We start from the raw sequence: 21077 nt of genomic DNA, 5'->3' as shown, positions 1-21077 counted from the left end.
TGAGAGAAAAGAGTTGAATTATCAGAGACAGAACCGAGATGGTCAACTGTGTTCACTTACTGCCTTGGCTGCATATTCTTTCAACGTCTCTATCACCCTAACAGTAACATCATTCATTCATTTCCTCTCAGACAATTCAACTTACTTTGCAGAATATTTATCAAAGAATAGATAAAAATAGTTACGTTTCTTTGTGTTCTTCTTTGCCATAAGATGTTTCGAAGTACTCAGCAGCTGAGTATAACTGTTTCCGCAAGTTCTTTAAATCCTTTTAAAAGCACACAAAAACAAGAGAGAATATGAATCTTGAATGAATAGAAAAACTAGTTAAAAGTTCAGAATCCAAATATATGGTTAGGGAAAGAGAGAGAGAAGGGATCAAACCTTGAGAGTTTGTGAGAATTGAAGAGTCTGCTGCATGGAAAGTTCGTCATGATTGGAAGACTGATGAGAACGATGGCTAAAGATGTTGAGCTCTCCATTTCTATTCCTATTTTAATGAGATGAGAGAGAAGAGGGAGATAATGGAGTAAGTAAGAGAGATCCAAGTGGAGTCACTGCAAGACTCTTTAACACATTCCATACTTTCTTCTCAAGTTAATTATTTTCTTTTAAATACTATTTATTTCAGTGGGAAATCAATTTTTAATTTTTTAAGGACAAATATGAACAAATTTAATAAATTTTGTGAATGGTTACAAAAAAAAGGTCCAAAGCAGCCGACAAATCAACATAACGACCGGAGAAATGCATTTAGGCCACATGATAATACTAGCTTTTATTATCTAAAGAAATTTATTTAAGCGCTAATGATGGGATCAATTATAAAAAATATGCACAGGTAAAAGAATTCGGAAGGATATTGTAGATGGAAAAATAATGGAGCAGAATTATTTTAACATTTTGTTAACTAAAGAGAAAAGAACTTTTCAACAATTTAAAAATCTCTTGTCCCTTTCTTGAAATTTAAAAGAATGAATTTATAGAAAGTATAATAAATACACAAAAGTGTGAATACAAGAAGTGGGGACACACACATAGGAATCAAAATTCAGTCACGGACTCGTTTGATGGTTTACTGCCTTTATGAGGCTTAAATATCGTTCGTTCATTCATGTGATGATGTGAAGTGATTTATATATTTTGTCCACTAAAATCATAGTCAAAACTATGGAATTGCATTGTAACCAGACGACCAAAACATATTCAAAACTACATGAGGCATGAGGCAGTAACATTATTTAACTCTAGTTAAATAACAAAAAATCCAATAAGTGGGATTCACTTCTTTTGTTGGGGGTAGTAACTAGTAAAGAGGGGAGTCCTCTAAATCACGCGTGACTCATACATGATAAGCAAAAGTTTATGAAACTATCCCAAAGGGAGGAAATGTAAGGATATCGAATTTGGGATTGGACGATACGCGAACTCTCTAGCGTAGCCTAGAGTCTGGTTGATAGTTGCACGGTGCAGTTTTTTGGCTGTTTGGAAGAGAAGCAACCTGTCTCTCACGGTCACGGGTGCTCCTCGTTGACATATACTATCAGTTGTTGATCAAAAGAAATAAAAAGCAACATTTTACAAACCGTCGTTGATTTAGAGATGATGATGATCATATGCTTGCTCAGAAGAGAAAGAGCAATAGTTAACTCGTGAGGTGCATTAGGACCTGAACCTTTCGAACTGCTGCCAAATCTCCGTCAGTTGCGGATCCATCTCTCCATTTCTTTCACCGGCGATGACTTGGTTCCAAAGAAAGAAAGTACGTAGAATTACTTTTGTAGTATGGGGCTGATCAATCTCAACAACCCGTAAGACTCCATGCCAAAAATTAATAGGCTATAACATCTTAAAAGAAGCCCAATTAGTATCTAGTGTGCGGACTTAATAAATGGGCCAATCGAATAACAAGTAAAACTAATGGACTTGAACATTGTACAATATCTCAATAGAAGCTTCTGGGTATCTAATACGTGTTACCGCCGCAGATTTTGCTTTGCTTGAATGACGCGACCACTCTCTTCCCTTCTCGTCAACGCGTTTTTGTCGGACTTTTCAAAAAAAAAAAGATTTGGTCTGGTCCACAAAGCACAAAGCCTTAGCCTGTAAGACATATCAACTCAATTTATAGAAAGTTTACAAATTAATTAAAAGAAAAATAAATATCTATTTGACTTTCTTACTCTCTCTCACATCTCGTAATGAGCCACGTCTAGCTTCTTCTAGAGACTAGACCGCGTCTCTGCTACCTGCCGCCTCTCCAACCCCTCACTCAAGTTAACAAAAAAACATAAACATAAATACATTAGACAAACATAAATAGTTAAATACGACTAATAAATCTGGTGATTTAGTTTATATTTTTGGATTTATTCGATTGATTTAGCTTTTTTTTTTCTTTATCTAAACCCCTTTTTCGTATTCACACGCAACCTTGGGAGGAGAATATATATAAAAAAGAAATGATAATAAAAAATAGGTTTGTCACTTTCGTAGAAATTTCGACTGGATGTGTTATGTGTGTTTATAATAATAAATAAGATGACACAACTGCTCCAATGAAAACCTTACAACTTTTCTACATACAAATCTTCTCACCAAACTCTTCTACTTAACAACAACCCTCCCAGATCTCACAATTTCATTCACCCCTCCCTCAAATCGCATCTCTAATTTCGATATCTACCAGATTAATTGCAGTAAACCAAAACCAGAGAGAGAGAGATGGATAATAACAATAATCAGCAATCGTTTTGGCAGTTCAGCGACCAGTTAAGAGTCCAGACGCCTCACAACCTGGCGAATCTGTCGTTAAACGACTCCATCTGGAGCACCAAACGCACCGACGGCCGTAGAAACTTCGACATCGCCGCCTCCGACAAAAACCATGTCGAGTATCACAACAACAACAACAACAAGGCTTCTTCCGACATCAACAACAAGTCTTCTTCCACGTGGAACAACTGGAAGCACTCCATCCCCAACGGTTTCGGACCCGTCGGCTCAAAATCCACATCCACCACCAACGTCAATTTCAACCACACCGACAAACTCACCACCAGCCCTTTCAACGACACGTGGCAATTCAACTCCGACAACGTCAACGGCGGTTTCAACAAGGGCATCTACTCTTCTCCATCCCCCGCGCCCAAGAGCAGCTATGGCTTCAACTTGAAGAGCAAAGGGATCATCAATGAAGATCATCATCAGATCCCCAAGAAGAATAGGAAGAATCAGAATCATCATAAGAACAACAACAAGAAAGAAGATGATGGTTTGGACAAGAGGTTCAAGACTCTTCCTCCCGCGGAGGCTCTCCCCAGGAACGAGACCATCGGCGGCTACGTCTTCGTCTGCAACAACGACACCATGGAGGAGAATCTCAAGCGCCAGGTTTTCGGTTTGCCTCCCAGGTACAGGGACTCCGTCAGAGCCATCACTCCGGGGCTTCCTCTCTTCCTCTACAACTACTCCACTCACCAGCTTCACGGTATCTACGAGGCGGCGAGCTTCGGGGGAACGAACATTGAGCTGAACGCTTTTGAGGACAAGAAATGTCCGGGAGAGTCTCGGTTCCCTGCTCAGGTGAGGGCTGTGACGAGGAAGGTGTGTTTGCCGCTGGAGGAAGACTCTTTCAGGCCCATTCTGCATCACTACGACGGCCCTAAGTTCCGCCTCGAACTCAGCGTCCCTGAGGTGCTTTCTCTTTTGGACGTTTTTGCTGAGCAAAACCCTTGAGTTAACAAAACAACCTTGAAGACAGGTGTTGATGCTCTGCATTATTATTATATGTTTACAGAAAGAGAGATGTAATACCCGTTTACTAGTATAAAGAGTATTAATAATTGTCTCCAGAAGATAAAAATGGTGGTTGTGTTTATACAGTTTTCGGTTTCTTTTTAGTATGTTTCTAAATTACTATTTTCTCAGAGTATATGTGAGAAATTAGATAAGGAGATGTGTGGGTAGAAGGATAAACCAGACAATCATCTTTCACTTGTTTCGTGTAAAGTAAATCAGTTTGTACACCCAAAAGTATTGTAAATGAGGATGAAGTCGAAGAATTGTGAATAAGGATTAGAGAGTACTTTAGAGTTAGGTAGTAGTACTACTTATTAGGGATGCTTGGTTCACTTGTAGTCATCAAGAAAAAGTTCTATAAGAATTCTAAGTTTCAAATACAAATTTTTTTTTGTAGAAAATCAATTTTCTGATATACAAAGGCTATCTTAAAGATTAGTTGTCTACTTCCCATCACAAGAGTTTTTCCCAACATATCTAAAGTTAAAATATTGTAGGGGATACCAAGTCTTTTATAAATCTGGATATGTTCATATGCAATAATCTTATTGACGGTAAGAGATTGGTTCGGTTACTCGCCACTCATTTATCTTTCCGATTATATTGTATGAACGTACATATATTTATTGTATCATACTACCACTTTAAGTACAAATCAAGTGGTGGATTTAGAGTCACCACGACCAAAGTCAACCTCGTCCATGCTCTGCCCTATGCGGCGGTATCTACCTCCGGCCTCCACAAAACCCGGACAAGGCCGGTAAGCCTTAATGGGCCACCAACCGAAGCCAGGGACAGTAGCAATGCCTCCTTGAATCCGCCCGTCGCCGTTGCAACCATTCTCTATTCACCTCCTTCCCGCACCCTCTGCAACAACTGTTCAACACATTCATATTCCTAAAGTTAGTTTATTGTCTGTAGCTACAGACTTCCATTGTAATCGATCAAGAGAGGGAAAAGGCACCTGACATTCTGTCCGTCGTCGTCGTCATCAGTTTCTACGACGGAGGCCGTGGAAGAAGATAGTGGACGAGGAGGATGATGATGCTTTGAAGAAACTCTGATACTGTTCGAGCTCAGCGATGATTGATAAAGCCATGTGTATGATTTCTGACTACCATTGTTAGCGATGAAACATGGCGCTTGAGAGACTGAAGAAATAGAACTCGCCATCTCTCTACCTGAGCTGAGTTCAGAGAGTCCGAAAAGATAATAACGGATGGCCACAAAATCTAGAAAAAAACATTACCTTTTTTTTTAACATTACCAGAAAACAAAAATGCATTGCTATCGAAAACCATATAATTTCCAGTTATTTGGTCTGGTCCGGTCTGAATTAACCGAAAATGAAACAAATGCACAAAAAGCTCGACATTTTTTTTGGCTATCAAATATTCGGTTCAACGTACTTTTGGTACCGGTTGAGTATTTTCTAATTGGTTCGAATATTTATCAAAAACGAAAAATTTTCAGTTTTAATTTGGCTATCAAATATTCGGTTCAACGTACATCTGAAAATATTCAAAATTGTTGAATTATCCAAAAATATTATTATATACGATGTTAAAATAATGTTTTACTGTTCCTAAGAATAGGAATACAACATAATGGTGTACAAACAGCTCTAGTTCTGGTTATCTAATTTTAAGTGGAAAGTGAATAATAGTTGATATTATTACTAGGGAAAATTGAACACATATACATAACAAACACCAAAATTAATTTTCTACACATAACAACTCTTTTTTTTTTTTTCACGATGAGATACAAAGATAAATCTTAGTACGAATCGGCAAAAGCCGAGTTGCGAATATCGATCCAGTGTGGCACACACGTGTTAACATATGAGAAAACACGCTTCCTTGTTCGAGCTTGTCTTGCCAGGAAGTCTGCTTTGGTGTTACTGGATCTGCTCTTGTAGACCACTTGTCCATCTTGGTAGGACGTCCTTACAGTTTTAAACTCGTCAAGTTCAGTTGCAAAGGCCGGCCAGTCTTCAGGTGTAGCGATCATTTTGACTAGCTCTTGAGAGTCAGTAACGCTGAAAGCGAAGTAAACATTTCAGAGGCCATATCAAACTTTTTAGTTCAGTATGAAGCGGTGAGATTTGTCTATGGCATCCTTGGAGCCCCAAGATATCTATTGAACCGTCTTGTAGCTGTAGGATCCATCCTACTCCACTCGTGGTTTCATCATTTTTCCATGATCCGTCCACCCTACATATGAATGTAAGGTACCTCAGTGGGGGTTCTTGGTATGCATTCCATGGTGCTTTCACCTGGGTCGATCACTTCATTGGCCAAAAACCATGCATTACATTCACGTATCGCCAGATCAATTGTGTCCATAGGTGAGAATTCACGTCCATTAAACAGTTTTTCATTCCGGGCTTTCCATATATACCAAATAATCCAAGGAAAGACTCTGGTTAATTCCTCCATAGTTCCACATGTATTGGATCTTAAGAGGAGGTAATCCATGTTGGTATAGAGATTTTCTGATGGGAAGACTCCCGGAACCGAAGGAATCATTGAGAGGGTCCAGCATTGCATAGCGGGAGGGCATGTAAAATCGTATGGTTAATCGTTTCCTCAGCACAGCCACATCTTGGGCAGCTAGGATCGTTCCCAATGTGTCTTTTGAAAAGTCTTTCATTGACTGAAATTGCCCAGATAAAATCTGCCACATAAGATGTCAGATTTTTTTCCCGGTTTTGGCTTTCCAAATTTTTTCCTTGAGCGGGTTGAGGGAAGGTAGCTGGTTCCTAAATTCAGTATCCTCGTCTGGTTTTGATCTTGCAAGCATATAGCCTGACTTGACCGAGTATTTCCCAGAAGTGGTTAGGTTCCAGCAATATCCATCCCGACCGGGATTTCTCTTGAGATTTAAGCTTCGAACCAACGGTATGTCGTTGGGGTGGAGCAAACTCCTGAGTTTAGAATTGTCCCATTCTTTTTCCACAGGATCGATTAGGTCATACACTCTCAGGTTCGGATCATAATCATGTGTTATCGTAGGAGGCCTGGCGGTCTCATCCGGTAACCACGGGTCTTGCCAAACCAGTGTATCTTCCCCTGTTCCTATTGTTCGTCTAAGACCTTTAGTGACAAGATCTTTTGCAGCCATCATGCTTCTCCAGCCATAGGATGGTCTTGAAGCTTTTGGTGCTTTGAAAGGATGTGAATTTCTAAAATACCTCCCTTTAAGGACCCTTGTAAGTAAAGAATTTGGATTGTGTTCCAATCGCCAAAGTTGTTTAGCTAATAAAGCTATATTAAATTCTTCGAGCGATCGGAACCCAATTCCTCCTTCCTTTTTAGGGAGACAGAGTTTGTTCCATGATATCTAATGCATACCTTTTGAGTTAGGGCCAGAGCCCCACCAAAAATTAGATGTCGCACTAGATATCTTTTTACATAGTCCTTTAGGGAGGAGATAGCACGACATTGGGAATGTTGGAATGGCTGCTGCTACAGATTTGATCATAACTTCTTTGCCGGCTCTGGAAAGGTATTTTGCCGTCCATACACATAACAACTCTTAAGCTATGATATTTGTATAATAATTGCCATATTATCTCTTACCACATTTACTTGAACACTTTTTTTTTCTTTGATTTTTCTTCTTCTTACAAATATGTTTGGACAATTGTTAATAATAACACCTTTTGAAGTTTATGTCTCAAAAATAGCATTAGAAGGAGAAAGTCACAAAAATGACATTCATTAAAGGGTAAAATATCCCTAATACCATTGGTTTAAAATTAAATAAACAAATAACAATAAATAAAAATAAATAAAAAATAAATAAAATAAAAATAAAAAAATGAAAAAAAAAGAAATTTTTTTATAGTTTCAGATTATATGTTTCCAGAATCGAAATTTTTATATTTTTTTTGAAAAAAAAATTTTCGAAATTTTTTTTTATTTTTTTCGAATTTTCTTTTTATAATTTAAAAATACTTTTGAAACTGTTTTTAAAATTTTTATTTTTAATTTTTATTTTTTATAAAATTTTAAACTCTAATTCCAAAACCCCACACCTTAACTCTAAACCTTAAGGTTTGGATTAATTAACCCAAGGGATATAAATGTATATTTACCTCTTTAATGAAATCTATTTTTGTCACTTTGAGCTTTGAGTGCTACTTTGGGAACAAAAACTTGGTTTAGTGATATCCTAGTCTTTTTCTCAATATGTTTTATCCTTCTATTTTTAATTGATTTCAATTCCTGCTACAACACTTATTAAACTTTGTATTTTAATATTAAAAATATAGATTTTTTTTTCTTCACGTAAAATGTTTTGAAACTTTCAAAACAAATTTATATTTTATAAGATATTCTATTAACGCGGTTTTAAATCTATAGATTCCTCTCTCTCTCTCTCTCTCTCCCTCTCCCTCTCCCTCTCCCTCTCCCTCTCCCACTCTCTCTCCACCTTATATTTTGGGTCGACATTGCTTTTTTATTCCAAATATACATCAAAAATAGAATAGTATTTTTTATCCGGTGTGTTGTGTTCATGCTCACGCGCTGAAAAGAAGAAAAATATCTAATTATGTAATCAATTGACACAATTACCAAAAAATGCCTATATTTTTAATTATTTTTCTACTATGGTTATCTCACAAGGTTTATGAATCTCTTTTATAGATAGTAATTGGTTGAAATCTAGGTTAGATTAAAATCTTGAAAAATATATGGATAAATCTTTCTATTTCTACAAGTTTTTCTTTTTGATCCGAATGCATGTTCGACCCTGAGGCCGGAATACGATAGAAAGAGGCCAGCACAGAAAAGAACCGCTAATTGTATTATATCCCACTTCTTCGATAGGTAATAGAGTTTAAGCTTTTTTCAAGGATAGAGTTTTGCTGTTCTCCTCTCTGTTTAAGCTTCCAACTTCCTTGGTTGTTCATCATGAATGTGGCTTTCTTGTCTTAGCTTTTATGGTGGATTTGATAATTCATCATGATGGATTTGAGCATTCGTTCAGTTGTTTTTTTTTCCAAAATTTATAGTTTGGCTCTGGTTTTAAAGCTTTCGGGGTTGTCCAGCTTTTGACTCCAGGGTCTTCCAGATTAATCTCCTAATATTTTTTGGGTTATTTAATTTTGTTGATCATTCCATCGTTTTTAGGATGAAATGATCATCTGTATAACATCAATTTAAAGATGACAAAAGAAATATCACACCAAACAAATAAAGATCTACATAAAGCAAATGTCTAAGGATGTGACGAGAGCTCACGTACATTGGGTAATCATAAGATTACGAACAAAGAGAAAAAGGCAGCAGACGAAACATTGTGGTGTAGTAATAAAATGACAAGGCATTCTTGCAGGGAAGACCATCTTATAAAAATTACACAACCTAAATGTCTCTTCCCGGTCTAGACCACACCGATCATTACCAAGCAAAACAGTAGTGGGCATGTGATGCCGGTTTCATTTGGACCAAGCGACTGCGTCAATCTCCGATTGGGCAGCTCGGTACAACTCCAGCCTCTTAGATATGGCGCTGCGTCTCTCCATGACCGCTGGATCTTCGTTCAAAAGTGATGAGAGCCTCTTCATCTGTTGAAAATGGAATTCATCAGCAGTTTAGTTTTTGTTTAGCCGGATGTTATTTACACTCAAGAGAAAAGGCAGGAAAGAACTTACGTCCATGGTACCGAGCTCGGCAAAGAAATGGTCGAGGAGGCTGCGCTTGGCTTCTCGGACTTGGCAGTAGACGATGGACTTGGGGATTGAATTCCGCAGTCCAGCACAGACCATGTTCACGTAAGACAGAACATTGGATCCTGTTGACACATGTAAAAGGTTGTGTGAGGTAGAAAAAAAAAATATATATATATATAGATACCGCATCAGAATATAAGCTTTTGACTATACCGATTCGTCTGAGATAGGAGTCGTTGTAGCGGTCGAAAATGGAGTGCGTAGGGTTACCACCCTTCTCAGCATCCTGGGGAAGCTTCCTGAAGAAATCTACAGTGAGATAACTGCACTCCATGTCTACCAGCTGCAATGTTGCTTTCTTACTTCCCTCCCGCATTTTGTCCAACGACTCTATGGCCGCGTTTGTCACCTCCACTCTCAGAGCTGGGTATTGCTTTAATTCCTGCACATATTCAGCTTCTCTATAACACTGGGACCAATGTATAAAAGTCGTGGTGATATATATTACTAAAATAAGAAGAGAACGTACCACCGTCTCATTCACAGATTTGTGAACCAGATCCTTCAATATCGCATGAACCTAGTAATAAACAAAAAGATTTTTAAAAATTACGGGAAAACACTTAATGTTTTTTTTTTTCGTTTCAGAGATGAAAGTTAGAGTTGGTACAGTGTCAACAGATGCTTCAGCAGGGCCTCGGATGGACACAATAGAAGACTCAATGAGACGACGGTAACCTTGCTCAGGGGCAATCAAGTGAGGCTGGTAACCGTCAGCCTCAGTGACCAGCTTGCGGATGTTGTCCATTGCTAGCTGCTTGTCAAATTGAAGTCTCTTCAGAGCCGCCGGAAGCTGGTTATCAAACACGTTGTACACCTTTTCACCACCAGCACGCCTGTGTCATCATTACCCATTAGCACCAAACTATTATAAATATCTATATTTTTTAATTAAATTTGGCTTGGAGTCATATCAACTCAGACACTATAACCAGTCATGGTATAATTTTATAAATAGTAGTAGCAGCAAGATGGACCAAACATACACTCCATCGAGATGGTCCTTGAATATTTGATCAAAGAGCCGACATATCTCCATTATTGAATACAACTTCCCCTGCACCAAAACATTAATTAAATCTTGATATCTAAGAGAGAATACAAATTAAAGAAAAAAAAAAGAATCACAATGTTACCCCAGCATCAGCTGCAATAGGCTTTCCAAGGCGACTAAGTTCAGATTCCAGCTCTAACACTGTTTTGTTAATAAGCGACTGGATCCCTGGAATTCTTGACTTGATCACATGCTCTAGATGCTGTTCAAACAACAACAACAACAAAAAGCATTGCAATTAGACTCTGCTTGCCACAAAATTCCTAGTTTCCTAGTAGGTTCTTGTTATACTTATATCCTGGTTGTGTTCGCTTCCTAAGCATCAATCTTTGTGAAAACAGTTATCTTGGATCCTTATTACTCTAAAGAAACTCCTATTTACCAGTCCTAAAAGATTTCAGAATGCGTTTATTATTCTAATTTCTAAGAAAACTTTGAAGAAAGCTAAAGAATCCTCGTGAAAGCACTAACCTTGGAGAGCATCTTTGCTAAATGCTCGGAACCCATTTTATGTGCAAGGTGCCTATACTCTGTAGTATTGGAAAAGTACTCCCTCTCTCTTCTTCGAGCCGCAATCATGTCGACATTCTTGTTAATATCTGCTTGGGAGCGGTTGACAACTCCAACCCATGGATATTTGAGTTTAAAAGATTTTCCTTCCAGAATCTGAGCAAAAAACCATCATTAGGTAAGTAGCAGTGAACACAATAGCCGTTAATGAGAAACCATATGTATTATGTTACTACAAAATTAGCTTGCTGTAGCTCGAACATCATATAATAAGTTTATACAACAGCTTTTGTTATTTGATAAGGCAACTTACTTCCACTGCATCTGTCCCCTTGTCCATAAGATCAATCTTTGTCAAGACACCAAATGTTCTCTCCCCTGTAAAGATAAAAGCGAGTATAAGACACAAGGTGATAGCTTAACACGTCTGGTATCTTTGGTGGCAAATGAATGGTTTGCAAAACAGTTACCAGATGGATCAACTTCACGGGAAATTTTAATTGCGTCTGAAGTAGCAAGATCTTGATTTGCAGGTGAAATTGCCAAAATAATGCAGTTGGGCTGTAAGGAAATTTGATTAAACATGAAACAGAATCATGTCAACTAGTTTGCTCCACAAAAATAGCAGAAAAAAAAGGGAAAAAGTTATGCATTTAAACTAGCAATAATCTGTCGATAAAACATTAAAGGGTCTGCGACTAAGGATTTCTTATTACCTTTTCAATGTAGGACCGGACCATGTTTTCAATGTCCTTGACTATATTTTCAGATTGTCCCTCTGCATCAACCAAAAGAAGTTCATCGTGTCATGCTAAACTATATACGGTAAAGAATAATATCTATTGTGTCATTCTCCATCGCTAGAGAAATAGACATAAACTCCTTGTTCTACGGTTCCTGTAAATGTGACTTACCAACAGCAACTTTTGTAAGACCTGGAAGATCAATCAATGTCAAGTTGACAACTGCACACATAGCAAAGAGGATAAAAAGTTTAGCAAATGGCATTCCCAAGGGAAAGAAAAAGGCAAATAAAAAAATTAAAAATATGTATCCTAACCATTGGGAGAGTAAATGCTAAGGTGAATGGGAACACTAGAAATGGCCTTGCTGCGTCCAGTCTCCCTGTCAGTCTCATCTTGGATCTCCTTCCTCACAGCAGCTACATAGGTGATTAATTAAGGTTAGAAAAAAATAACCGAAACATGTGAAGCTCAAACTACAAATGAGAGAAGCGAACCCACCAAAATCGGTGAACCTTTTCCTGGGGAGGTGAAGGAACTCAGCATACTCCCGGGCTCCATCATCAATCTTCTGCAACTGTAAGACAAGGGGCCTTCGTGTAACGATACCTACACACAGTTTCCGCTAATAATTAGACAAGGGAACAAGCGGTTTCAAGTTTATAAACTAGGCAAGAAGTGTGATTAATTTACCAGATCCACGGGGTAAAAAGTCCTTCCCGACGATGCTCTCCAGGACTGAAGACTTCCCAGAGCTCTGTCAACATAGTAAATAAACTTAAGGGGGTGATTGTATATATACAATTTCAAAACCAAATCAATGCAATCACCAACAATAACAACAGCATCCAAGTCAAACTCAAGTCCACAATACCAATGGTGACAGTTAGCACATATAGTTTGCATGCAATTCAATTAAACTCTAGTTCTCTACGATCAGGGTGACAAAATAAAACAAGTTTGGGGCACGAGAATCTCAAATCTAGACAATATGCATCTCAGGAATGTCTCAAATTGTGAGATGGATCTTGAAAGCAGGATCGAGAATTAAACCTGACCACCAACGACGGCGATGGCAGGCAAGGAATCCCAGAGAGTAGGGAGGGCGCTAGAGTCTCCATGGTCTCCGAGAGCCGTGCAAGCTCTCTGTATCTTGTTTACCAGAGATATCAGATTCTCCATCTTCCCCCTTCCCCTCTCTAGATCAAATTAAAGCAGATCGGCAAGATCTGATATCTGCACAGGGAGTAGATCTGACGGAACCAGAGAGAGAGAGAGAAGAGATTTTGAATTTGAGTCGACGAAAAAGCAATTGGGAGTGTTTGGGTCTAAGGGAGAAAATTTAAGCCTAACGCGTTTATACAGTAGCCAAGGAAGGGGTTTTTTTCTTTTATTTTCTTTTACCAAAGGCTTTGGTTTGGACTTTGCGCATAGTGTAATTGAAACGGCGTGGCGTTTACTTCAGCTCTTTAAAGACGACAAACTGCTTGATTGTCCATCAATAAATATAAAATTATATTTAACCCAAAAAATAAATGTAAAAACCCATTTCATCCATTAACTTTATAAATATTTATTAATACTTTTATATCAAAAAGTTTAGACTTCAAGTTTCAAAAAACATGAATTATATTGTGCAAATTTCAAAATTCCAAAAGATAAAATATATACAGATTAATGAAGAAAATAATATAAAACGACATACGATAGTTTATGGTGATATAGTCCAAACAGAATTTTCATAAGATATAGAGAATTATCGTCTATAAATTCCTATATAATAATTTTCGGGGTAATTAATTAGTGTTAAAAATTAAAAAAAAATTTAATAATAAATCTATTATTTTGGATGGAGAAATAGAGCCAAAATCAGAAATTAGTACAATTAGCAAGATTAATGGCTTAGTATATATATTTTTATTGCGGACACCTTTTTTTTAAATTTGTTTTCTTTGTAATGAAAAATTCATTTAACTTTTTATGTATTGGAAAAAACAGCCAAATTATGCATAAATTAATGTTTAGCTTATACATTAGATATATATATATATATATTAGTTTTTAAATATATAAACTTTAAAATAAAAATACCCACTTTATTTCATATTCGGTAAAATTATACGTCAAATGTTATATCAATTATCACATCAATTAATTTTAGTGACGTAGATAATGCATCAGTGTATATGTCTTATGTATAACAACATTATTTTTCTACAAATATTTATTTTATAAAACTTGTTTTTAATAGAAAATGCAATAAAATCATTCAAAACTAATTAAAAAGGATTATATTTTATTTTACATAATAAATTATATTTTCCCCTTTCAATTAAATAACAAAAATTATATTCTCACTGCAATGCTTCAATCATAGTGTTTATTCTCGTGTTGTTCTATGTTAATCTAATTCTTTCAATGCAAATAACGTAAACAAGATTAACAAAAAGAAACATGAGAGTAAGCTGTGATTAAAGTATTACAACGGTTGCCCAAAAAAAAGTATTACAACGAAAATATAAATCTTTTTGAGAGAAATATTATTTAATATATAAGATAAAATAAAATGTTCATCTTGATTAGTTTTTGGCTATGTTCGGAGTTGCGCTAGGCACTAATCGGGTAAGACTGCGGTTAGCAAGTTACCAAAATATCGGAGAGTACTTGAAGAATACGCGGATCCTAGTTTTAAATACAATTTAATATAATTATAATACGTTTAGCTAATTTTAAACATAATAACACGAGTTTTTAGACATAATTATATAACTTTTTATAGATAATTTTAAACAGTCTTCTTTTAATTTGTCGAACATTTAGACTAGGGTTTGTTTAATACGAAAAAAACTCCAAATGCAATATGTATGTGTTTGTTTTGGGCTTGAACAATAGTTTTGGACTTAATAGCTAATTATAATTATTTGGTAATGAATAATTACATAAAACCTGTAATAATGAGTAAAAACAATTAACCGCATTTCAACTTTACGTGGATAAAATTTTCTTTTTACGCGGTTAATGTGAAAATTAAGCAGTCAGCGCGGATCAACGTTTTACTTCACTGATTTGGTCACCGAACAACACCTAGGCCGCCGCGTCTTTGTACAGAGGGTTTTGGTTAATTTTATTAAAATAATAATATTATAAACTATATGTTTTGTTTTAAGTTTTACTTTATCTTATTTAAGCTATGTTGTTGTATACATGCCATTCACACTAACAAAAATTAGATGCTATGTCATTTACAATACCAAAATTAATTGATCTGATAGTTGGTGTGACAGTTGGTGTATAATTGATATCTTGCATATTTGTATTGTTTTATCCATTCATCCATGAGCATTTTCATCATATAGATTATGATTTAGTCATGTCTAGGTTGCATTTTGCATTCATTGTCCTTATTAGGTGCCGGAGTGTGCCATGGAGTGATTTGAAATGTTTGGGAGCATTGTGATCCAAAAAGTGGTGAAAGATGAGCATGGATGGAGCCTTTAGAGAAATCTTCTGTTACTAAGATTTTGTGGAGACATCGAAAATTGAGTTAGCTTTCTAATGGAAGTGGTTTCAAGTCATTTGAAGATGTAATGAAGGAGTTATGACCAATTTACTAGAGGCATATCCACCCTGTTCGAGCATCCTGGAGCGACCTCTCAGAGCGACCTACCGAGGTCGCTCCCAGCCAGAGCGACCAGTCCAGAGCGACTACCTCAAATCACTCCCAGCCAGAGCGACCAGCCAGAGCGACCAGCTCAAGTCACTCGCGTTTTGACGCGGCGAGACACGAAAAAACGCGTCGGGAGCGACCTCCTGGAACGACTATGCTAGGTCACTCCGCGTGTTTTGCTTGGACGATTTTTATGTTATTTCAGGGGCCTTTTGGTCATTTGTTTTGATGTTTTACACTTTCTAAACCTAAGTTAAGTACTTTTGTAAGCTATTGGAGGCAAAATAATCTCTTTTGGGGAGAGAAGAACTAGTGAAAACTTCGTTTGATTGAAATTCAGATTGCTTTTATCTTGTGTTCTTGTTGATTTCTTATCTATTTCTCTACATGATTAATCTGAAATCCAATATGGGTTTAAGAGGAATCATGGAGATTAGTGAGTAAATCACCTTTTGAATTCATGGGTTAGGGAGATCATAGGTGATTAGGTTAGTTCTAGGATGTTTTAGTATAGATCATTCTTGTTCCTTGCTAGTAGAGTATTCATAATGCATCTTTTGAGTTGGCCACTCAAAAGTTGATCAATAGGCATTTCCCACCCAAAAGATGTTTGATGAAATGCCTGAGACAACTCTCCTAGGCTTTTAGTATACTTTGCCAAAGACATTTGTTGTTAAAGGTGCTAAGATAGCTAATAGACTTGTTAGTAATGATTGCTTTCATATTATTCAACCAAAGACATTTGATGTTTGAAATATGTTAGCAAATGAGCATTCATCTAGACATAGAGCTTACTTAGAATTGTGTCTAGGCTTAAGGTTGATAGTTTGATTGATCATTTGCCATCCTTAGTTCGATACTTGATCACCCAATGTCTAATCCCTATGCACATGAGTTCTCTTTTCCCTTAGTGAAGAAAGTATCATTCTGTTTTTTTCTTTCTAGTATATATTTTTTTTTTTTTTTAATATATATATTTAATAAATCATCCCCGAAGGGCAATCGGAATCTTACAAGTTCCGGTGTACCGGAGAAACATCAATACATAGGTTACAAGTGATTTGGACTCGACTAATACACAGCTCAAGCAAAACAGAGAGGAGCTTAGGTTATGGGAAATAAGATAGAGGAAGACTACTCCCTCCTCCGATAGACACCGTGACCCCATAATCCAGTTTCCAGTGACTTCTCACGGCGGTGGTGTCAACGGCCCGCCAGATCCGTACCCGTTACCTTCAACAGAGCCACCCTCGGAGTGTCCCGCGGCCATAAACGTCGACCTCGATACAGAAGCCAACTCCAAAACCCTAACCGCCGTTAACCGTGACAGCTTCACCGTCTCACAGGTCCGATGTATTGTGTGTTCATCAACTCTTCATGGCGGAGGAAGGAGGAAGACGAGCCGGCGAGATTCAGGACCTAAGAGAACCGCCATCTACAGAGGTGAGATCCACCGACACTGCCAAACCAAACCTTCCCATCGGAGATTAAGCCCCTACCCCGATGACTGACTTGCGGTTCCGGTGGGTCGCCGTCGTCCTCTAACAGTAGACTCCAACCATTCACCGACGAATCACCAGAGCGGTGGAGCTTCATAGGAATTTCCGCTTCAGAAATTCTCCCGAGTCGCAGCGAGAAGCGAGAACACCTCTAGAAACACCAGATCTTGCATATTCCGTCTCGTTGTGCTGATTCCGTTGAGGGGGAGACCACTACAAACACCGACGAGGCCGCCGGAGATCCGCAGTGGCTCCACCCTTTTCAATCGGAGATTTTAGGGTAAAGAGAACGATGGGAGACGCGCGTGTAATACAACTGCCTCTCAAAGGCCTCTCCTTCTTTCTAGTATTAGTAGTAGTTTAAAACCCATCTAAATCATTGGTTGCACTTAGATTAAGTGAGTACTTGCATTCTCGGTGCTTTGATATCCCTCAGAACTGGTTCGACAATCTTTTATACTACAACATTTGTCTTAGGAGCCTTGAAAACTCATAACATCAATAATTTTGACCAATAAACATGTGTAGTATTTGGTAATATTAGCTGGACGAAATTAAAGTGCGGTACGGTCCAACTGCAGTTCGTGCGGTTTGCGGGATAAGTGCGGTTTTGATAAAAAAAATAGTGCAGTTTTGATAATAAAAATAGTGCGGTTTTGATAAAAAAAAGTTGTCCGTTTTGAAAGAAAAATAAAATAAAAAAAATAATGGTATAAGATATTTTTATTATTAAATTATTTATTTTAATATATAATCCTAATAAATGTGTTTATTATTTTTTTCAAATGTCATACCCAAAAATTTATATTTGTATCTTTTGATATTTGTGCTAGACAAAATGGAGTAAAGTTTAGCTAATATTCTAAAATAAAATTATTCAGTGGTAAAAATATAGACATAAAATTACAATACAAAAAAATGTCGAGTAACCATAACCATAAAATTAAGAAAAATTTGCCAAAACACCACCGAAAATCAACTACATTGTCCCTATAGCATAAATCCTTTTTTGGTCGGATTTGGACATAGATACCCCTGGCCAATTTCAAAAAATCATATCAATTATTTTAAGAGTCAGAAAAATATGAAAAATTATTCAAAATGTACATAAACATGAAACAATCATATGAAAAATAATTTGGCTGACTAAATATTAGTGTAACACAATTTCATATTTTGATCTTCGGATCGCAGAAAACAAAATCTACTAACTACGGATATGTAGATCGTAGTTTCGGTTAACTACATAGGTATCTGACGTATGAAGATAGTAAAGTCTACGGTTTCGTAATATGTCTACTACCGTAGAAAGAAAAGGTTACGGTTTTGCTTACGATCTGAACCCCGAAAGATTTCATGAACTAGTGTCTCCTATATAACTACTGTCCCGGAATCATAGAATCTGCCAGTTACTAATCCTCTACCACGGTAATATTTCGTTATCTACTAAGATACTATAACCTATCTCTGTAGGATTATACATTCTGCCGTCGTATCTACCATCATATATCAAAGCTACGTGCAGCAGAATGCATGTTCTGCCAAATTCGAATTATTTTCGAAAATATTCCTTAAATCTCTCCAAAATCTGTTGAGAAATATTCTCTAAATCTTTAATTTTCTAAATTTTACGTGTTTCCTAAAGTTATGTTTTCTAAAAAATAACCGTGATCTCTCTTCTTTTCTTCACAACTTCTTGATTAATTTTGAAACCACCCCAAAAATTTGAATCCCTTGTTGAAGAACATGCATATCTATGCCTCTTGTGGGGTGTGGAAATTTGATCCCTGTAAAGGATGGGGATTTGCTTTTGATAAGGAAAAAGGAGGAAGAGTACTTGCTGTGGAATTGACAAGTTCCTTTGAAGATCTAAGGACTACGGCTTTTGAGGATTTTGGCATTGACCAAAACGATGTCGAGCTTGAGTTAAGCTACTTACCTATGGAGTTAATCAGTACGATAGACTGTCCTCCAGTTATCATTGGGAATGATCGGCAAGTCAAGAATTTTCTTACATATGTACGTGGAAAAGCTTCTTCAAGGTTGTGTGTGTCTATTTCACCTCTCAATGCAAACAACGACAACATTGAGCTTGATAAGGAGCAATCTAACGCGTCTGGCAGAGACCGACGTGAGCCTCCCTCCGTTTCACCTGGAGATGACATTGGTAGTTCTTCTCAATCGAGCAAGGATGGTGAAGACGAATGTAACTTGAACGCCTTGAAAGAAAATGAAGATGCTGACTTAAGTGGAAAAGAAGAGGATAGGGGAAAAAGTGTTCGGTTCTCTTTGAAGCATGTTGTGAAGACGGGTGAAACGTTTGAAAACAAATCTAAGTTAAAAGCAGCATTGGAAATGTCAGCAATGAAGAATAACTTCGATTATAAAGTTGTGAATTCTGATAGAAAACTTTGGTACATCCGATGCGTGGACAACAAGTGTAGGTGGAGTGTTCGTGCTGAGGGGTTATCAGGATCTACATATTTTATCATCAAAAAATATGTGGCGGATCATACATGTGCTGCGTCAAATATGGATAATGGTGGTCGGACAGCTTCTGCAAAAACTATTGGGAGTCTAATAATGCATAGGTATGATGGTGTCAAAGAAGGTCCGAAAGCTAATGATATCATACAGATTATGAGAATGGAACATGGATGCGAGATATCGAAATCATTAGCGTGGGACGCTCGTGAGTATGCGATTAATCTGGTTAGAGGCATTCCCGAGCAGAGTTTTGGAAAAATTCCGAAATACTTGCACATGCTGAAAGAAGCTAATCCAGGAACACACACTTTTTACGAAACCGATGTCGATGGTAAATTCAGATTTCTCTTTCTTTCGTTTGGGCAATCAGTACGAGGATTTCATACATCCATGCGAAAAGTTCTTGTTGTTGATGGGACATTTTTGAAGAGCAAATACAAAGGAGTATTACTTGTTGCGACAGCTTTAGATGGAAACTCCAACTTGTATCCTATTGCATTTGCTGTTGTCGACTCGGAAAATGATCGTTCATGGAATTGGTTTTTCAGACAACTAAAGGTTGTTGTTCCGGACGAGCGTGCTCTTGCGTTTGTGTCGGACAGAAATAACTCACTTTGTAAGGGGCTTGAGAATGTGTATCCTCTTTCTCAACATGGAATTTGTATTCACCATTTGTTAAATAATGTGGTCACACATTACAGAGGAAAAGGAGTGGTTGGATTGATTGCAAAAGCTTCTAAAGCTTATAGAGTTGTTGATTTTCAGAAGCGATTCGAAGCTGTGTGCAATATTAGTCCAGCTATTGGAGAATATTTAACAGATGCAGATGTTACAAAGTGGGCTCGCTGTCAGTTTCAAGGATACAGGTATGACATCAGGACGACAAACCCGGCTGAGTCAATAAACTCTGCTTTGCGCTCACCAAGAGAGTATCCAGTCATTCCTTTGTTGGATAGCATCAGAGAAATGCTTACCCGTTGGTTTTTCGAACGACGCACACGAAGCAGGAAGCACACAATGCCATTAACTATTGCCATCGAGAAAAAGATAGATAGACGGATTAACAAGGGTAAAACGTTTCTTGTCCAGCCAGTTAACGAGCATCGTTTTTTGGTTCGTGGAGATACAATCGACTGCCTAGTTGATTTGGACAGAAGAACCTGCTCTTGTGGGAAATATGACCTACTGAAAATCCCATGTAGACACGCAATCAAGGCTGGTTTAACAGTTGGCCGCGCCCCATCCTCACTAACGGATTTCATGTACACGACTTCCAATTGGAGAACAGCTTATGAAGAAACTATCAATCCAATAGGTGTTCCTGAGGATAGTTGGGTGGTTCCAGATACTGTTCGGAATGCCAGTGTGCTAGCTCCTGAATCAAGAAGAGGAGCAGGAAGGAGAAGAAAGCGCAGGTATGAGACTGTTGAAGACAAGCTCCGTTCCTCGCAAGGAGCTCAAGAAAAAAAGAGGCGCAGGTGCAGTCGATGTGGCGAAGAGAATCATAACAGGGCTACGTGTGACAGAGCTATTTAGACATGTCTTTGTTTTCGATTTTCTTGTTTTTCATTTT

The 21077-nt window shown here is 37.5% G+C and overlaps 4 protein-coding genes and 2 pseudogenes across 4 annotated transcripts; 2 read left to right on the top strand and 4 right to left on the bottom strand.

Moving 5' to 3' along the window:
• Nucleotides 1–29: 29 nt before the first annotated feature.
• On the bottom strand, nucleotides 30–601 carry LOC125595468 (annotated as a pseudogene).
• Nucleotides 602–2482: 1881 nt separating this feature from the next.
• LOC106446335 (DCD domain-containing protein NRP-like) lies at nucleotides 2483–4035 on the top strand. The gene has a single exon (XM_013888037.3). It carries the CDS (start codon nucleotides 2725–2727, stop codon nucleotides 3736–3738), a length of 1014 nt encoding a protein of 337 aa, XP_013743491.1. The 5' UTR covers nucleotides 2483–2724; the 3' UTR covers nucleotides 3739–4035.
• Nucleotides 4036–4342: 307 nt separating this feature from the next.
• On the bottom strand, nucleotides 4343–5091 carry LOC125595471 (annotated as a pseudogene).
• A 1404-nt stretch (nucleotides 5092–6495) lies between these two features.
• LOC106448433 lies at nucleotides 6496–6927 on the bottom strand. The gene has a single exon (XM_013890318.2). It carries the CDS (start codon nucleotides 6925–6927, stop codon nucleotides 6496–6498), a length of 432 nt encoding a protein of 143 aa, XP_013745772.2.
• A 2065-nt stretch (nucleotides 6928–8992) lies between these two features.
• On the bottom strand, nucleotides 8993–13209 carry LOC106446338 (phragmoplastin DRP1A-like). The gene is made up of 16 exons (XM_048771258.1): nucleotides 12905–13209; nucleotides 12545–12608; nucleotides 12353–12460; nucleotides 12169–12270; nucleotides 12023–12073; nucleotides 11825–11886; nucleotides 11579–11669; nucleotides 11422–11486; nucleotides 11070–11264; nucleotides 10681–10800; nucleotides 10531–10601; nucleotides 10155–10380; nucleotides 10014–10064; nucleotides 9698–9926; nucleotides 9467–9606; nucleotides 8993–9379 (listed from the first exon to the last, which is right to left on the bottom strand). The coding sequence occupies exons 1-16, from the start codon at nucleotides 13031–13033 to the stop codon at nucleotides 9251–9253; spliced, it is 1833 nt and encodes a 610-aa protein (XP_048627215.1). The 5' UTR covers nucleotides 13034–13209; the 3' UTR covers nucleotides 8993–9250.
• Nucleotides 13210–18763: 5554 nt separating this feature from the next.
• Nucleotides 18764–21040, top strand: LOC106448422. The gene has a single exon (XM_013890308.2). The coding sequence runs from the start codon at nucleotides 18764–18766 to the stop codon at nucleotides 21038–21040; it is 2277 nt and encodes a 758-aa protein (XP_013745762.2).
• The last annotated feature ends 37 nt before the right edge of the window (nucleotides 21041–21077 follow it).

The sequence above is a fragment of the Brassica napus genome, unplaced genomic scaffold (genome assembly GCF_020379485.1).
Source record: "Brassica napus cultivar Da-Ae unplaced genomic scaffold, Da-Ae ScsIHWf_1079;HRSCAF=1538, whole genome shotgun sequence".
NCBI lineage: Eukaryota > Viridiplantae > Streptophyta > Magnoliopsida > Brassicales > Brassicaceae > Brassica > Brassica napus.
This window is presented reverse-complemented; position numbering and strand designations above follow the sequence as displayed.

Excerpts from the sequence above, each read along its gene's own strand:
- LOC106446335 (XM_013888037.3), top strand. The coding sequence starts at position 2,725 with ATGGATAATAACAATAATCAGCAATCGTTTTGGCAGTTCAGCGACCAG.
- LOC106448433 (XM_013890318.2), bottom strand. The coding sequence starts at position 6,927 with ATGGCTGCAAAAGATCTTGTCACTAAAGGTCTTAGACGAACAATAGGA.
- LOC106446338 (XM_048771258.1), bottom strand. The coding sequence starts at position 13,033 with ATGGAGAATCTGATATCTCTGGTAAACAAGATACAGAGAGCTTGCACG. Across the intron at positions 10,801-11,069 it reads TAGCAAAGATGCTCTCCAAG|CATCTAGAGCATGTGATCAA; the intron begins GTTAGTGCTTTC and ends TTGTTTGAACAG. Across the intron at positions 9,380-9,466 it reads CCGAGCTCGGTACCATGGAC|ATGAAGAGGCTCTCATCACT; the intron begins GTAAGTTCTTTC and ends CATTTTCAACAG.
- LOC106448422 (XM_013890308.2), top strand. The coding sequence starts at position 18,764 with ATGCATATCTATGCCTCTTGTGGGGTGTGGAAATTTGATCCCTGTAAA.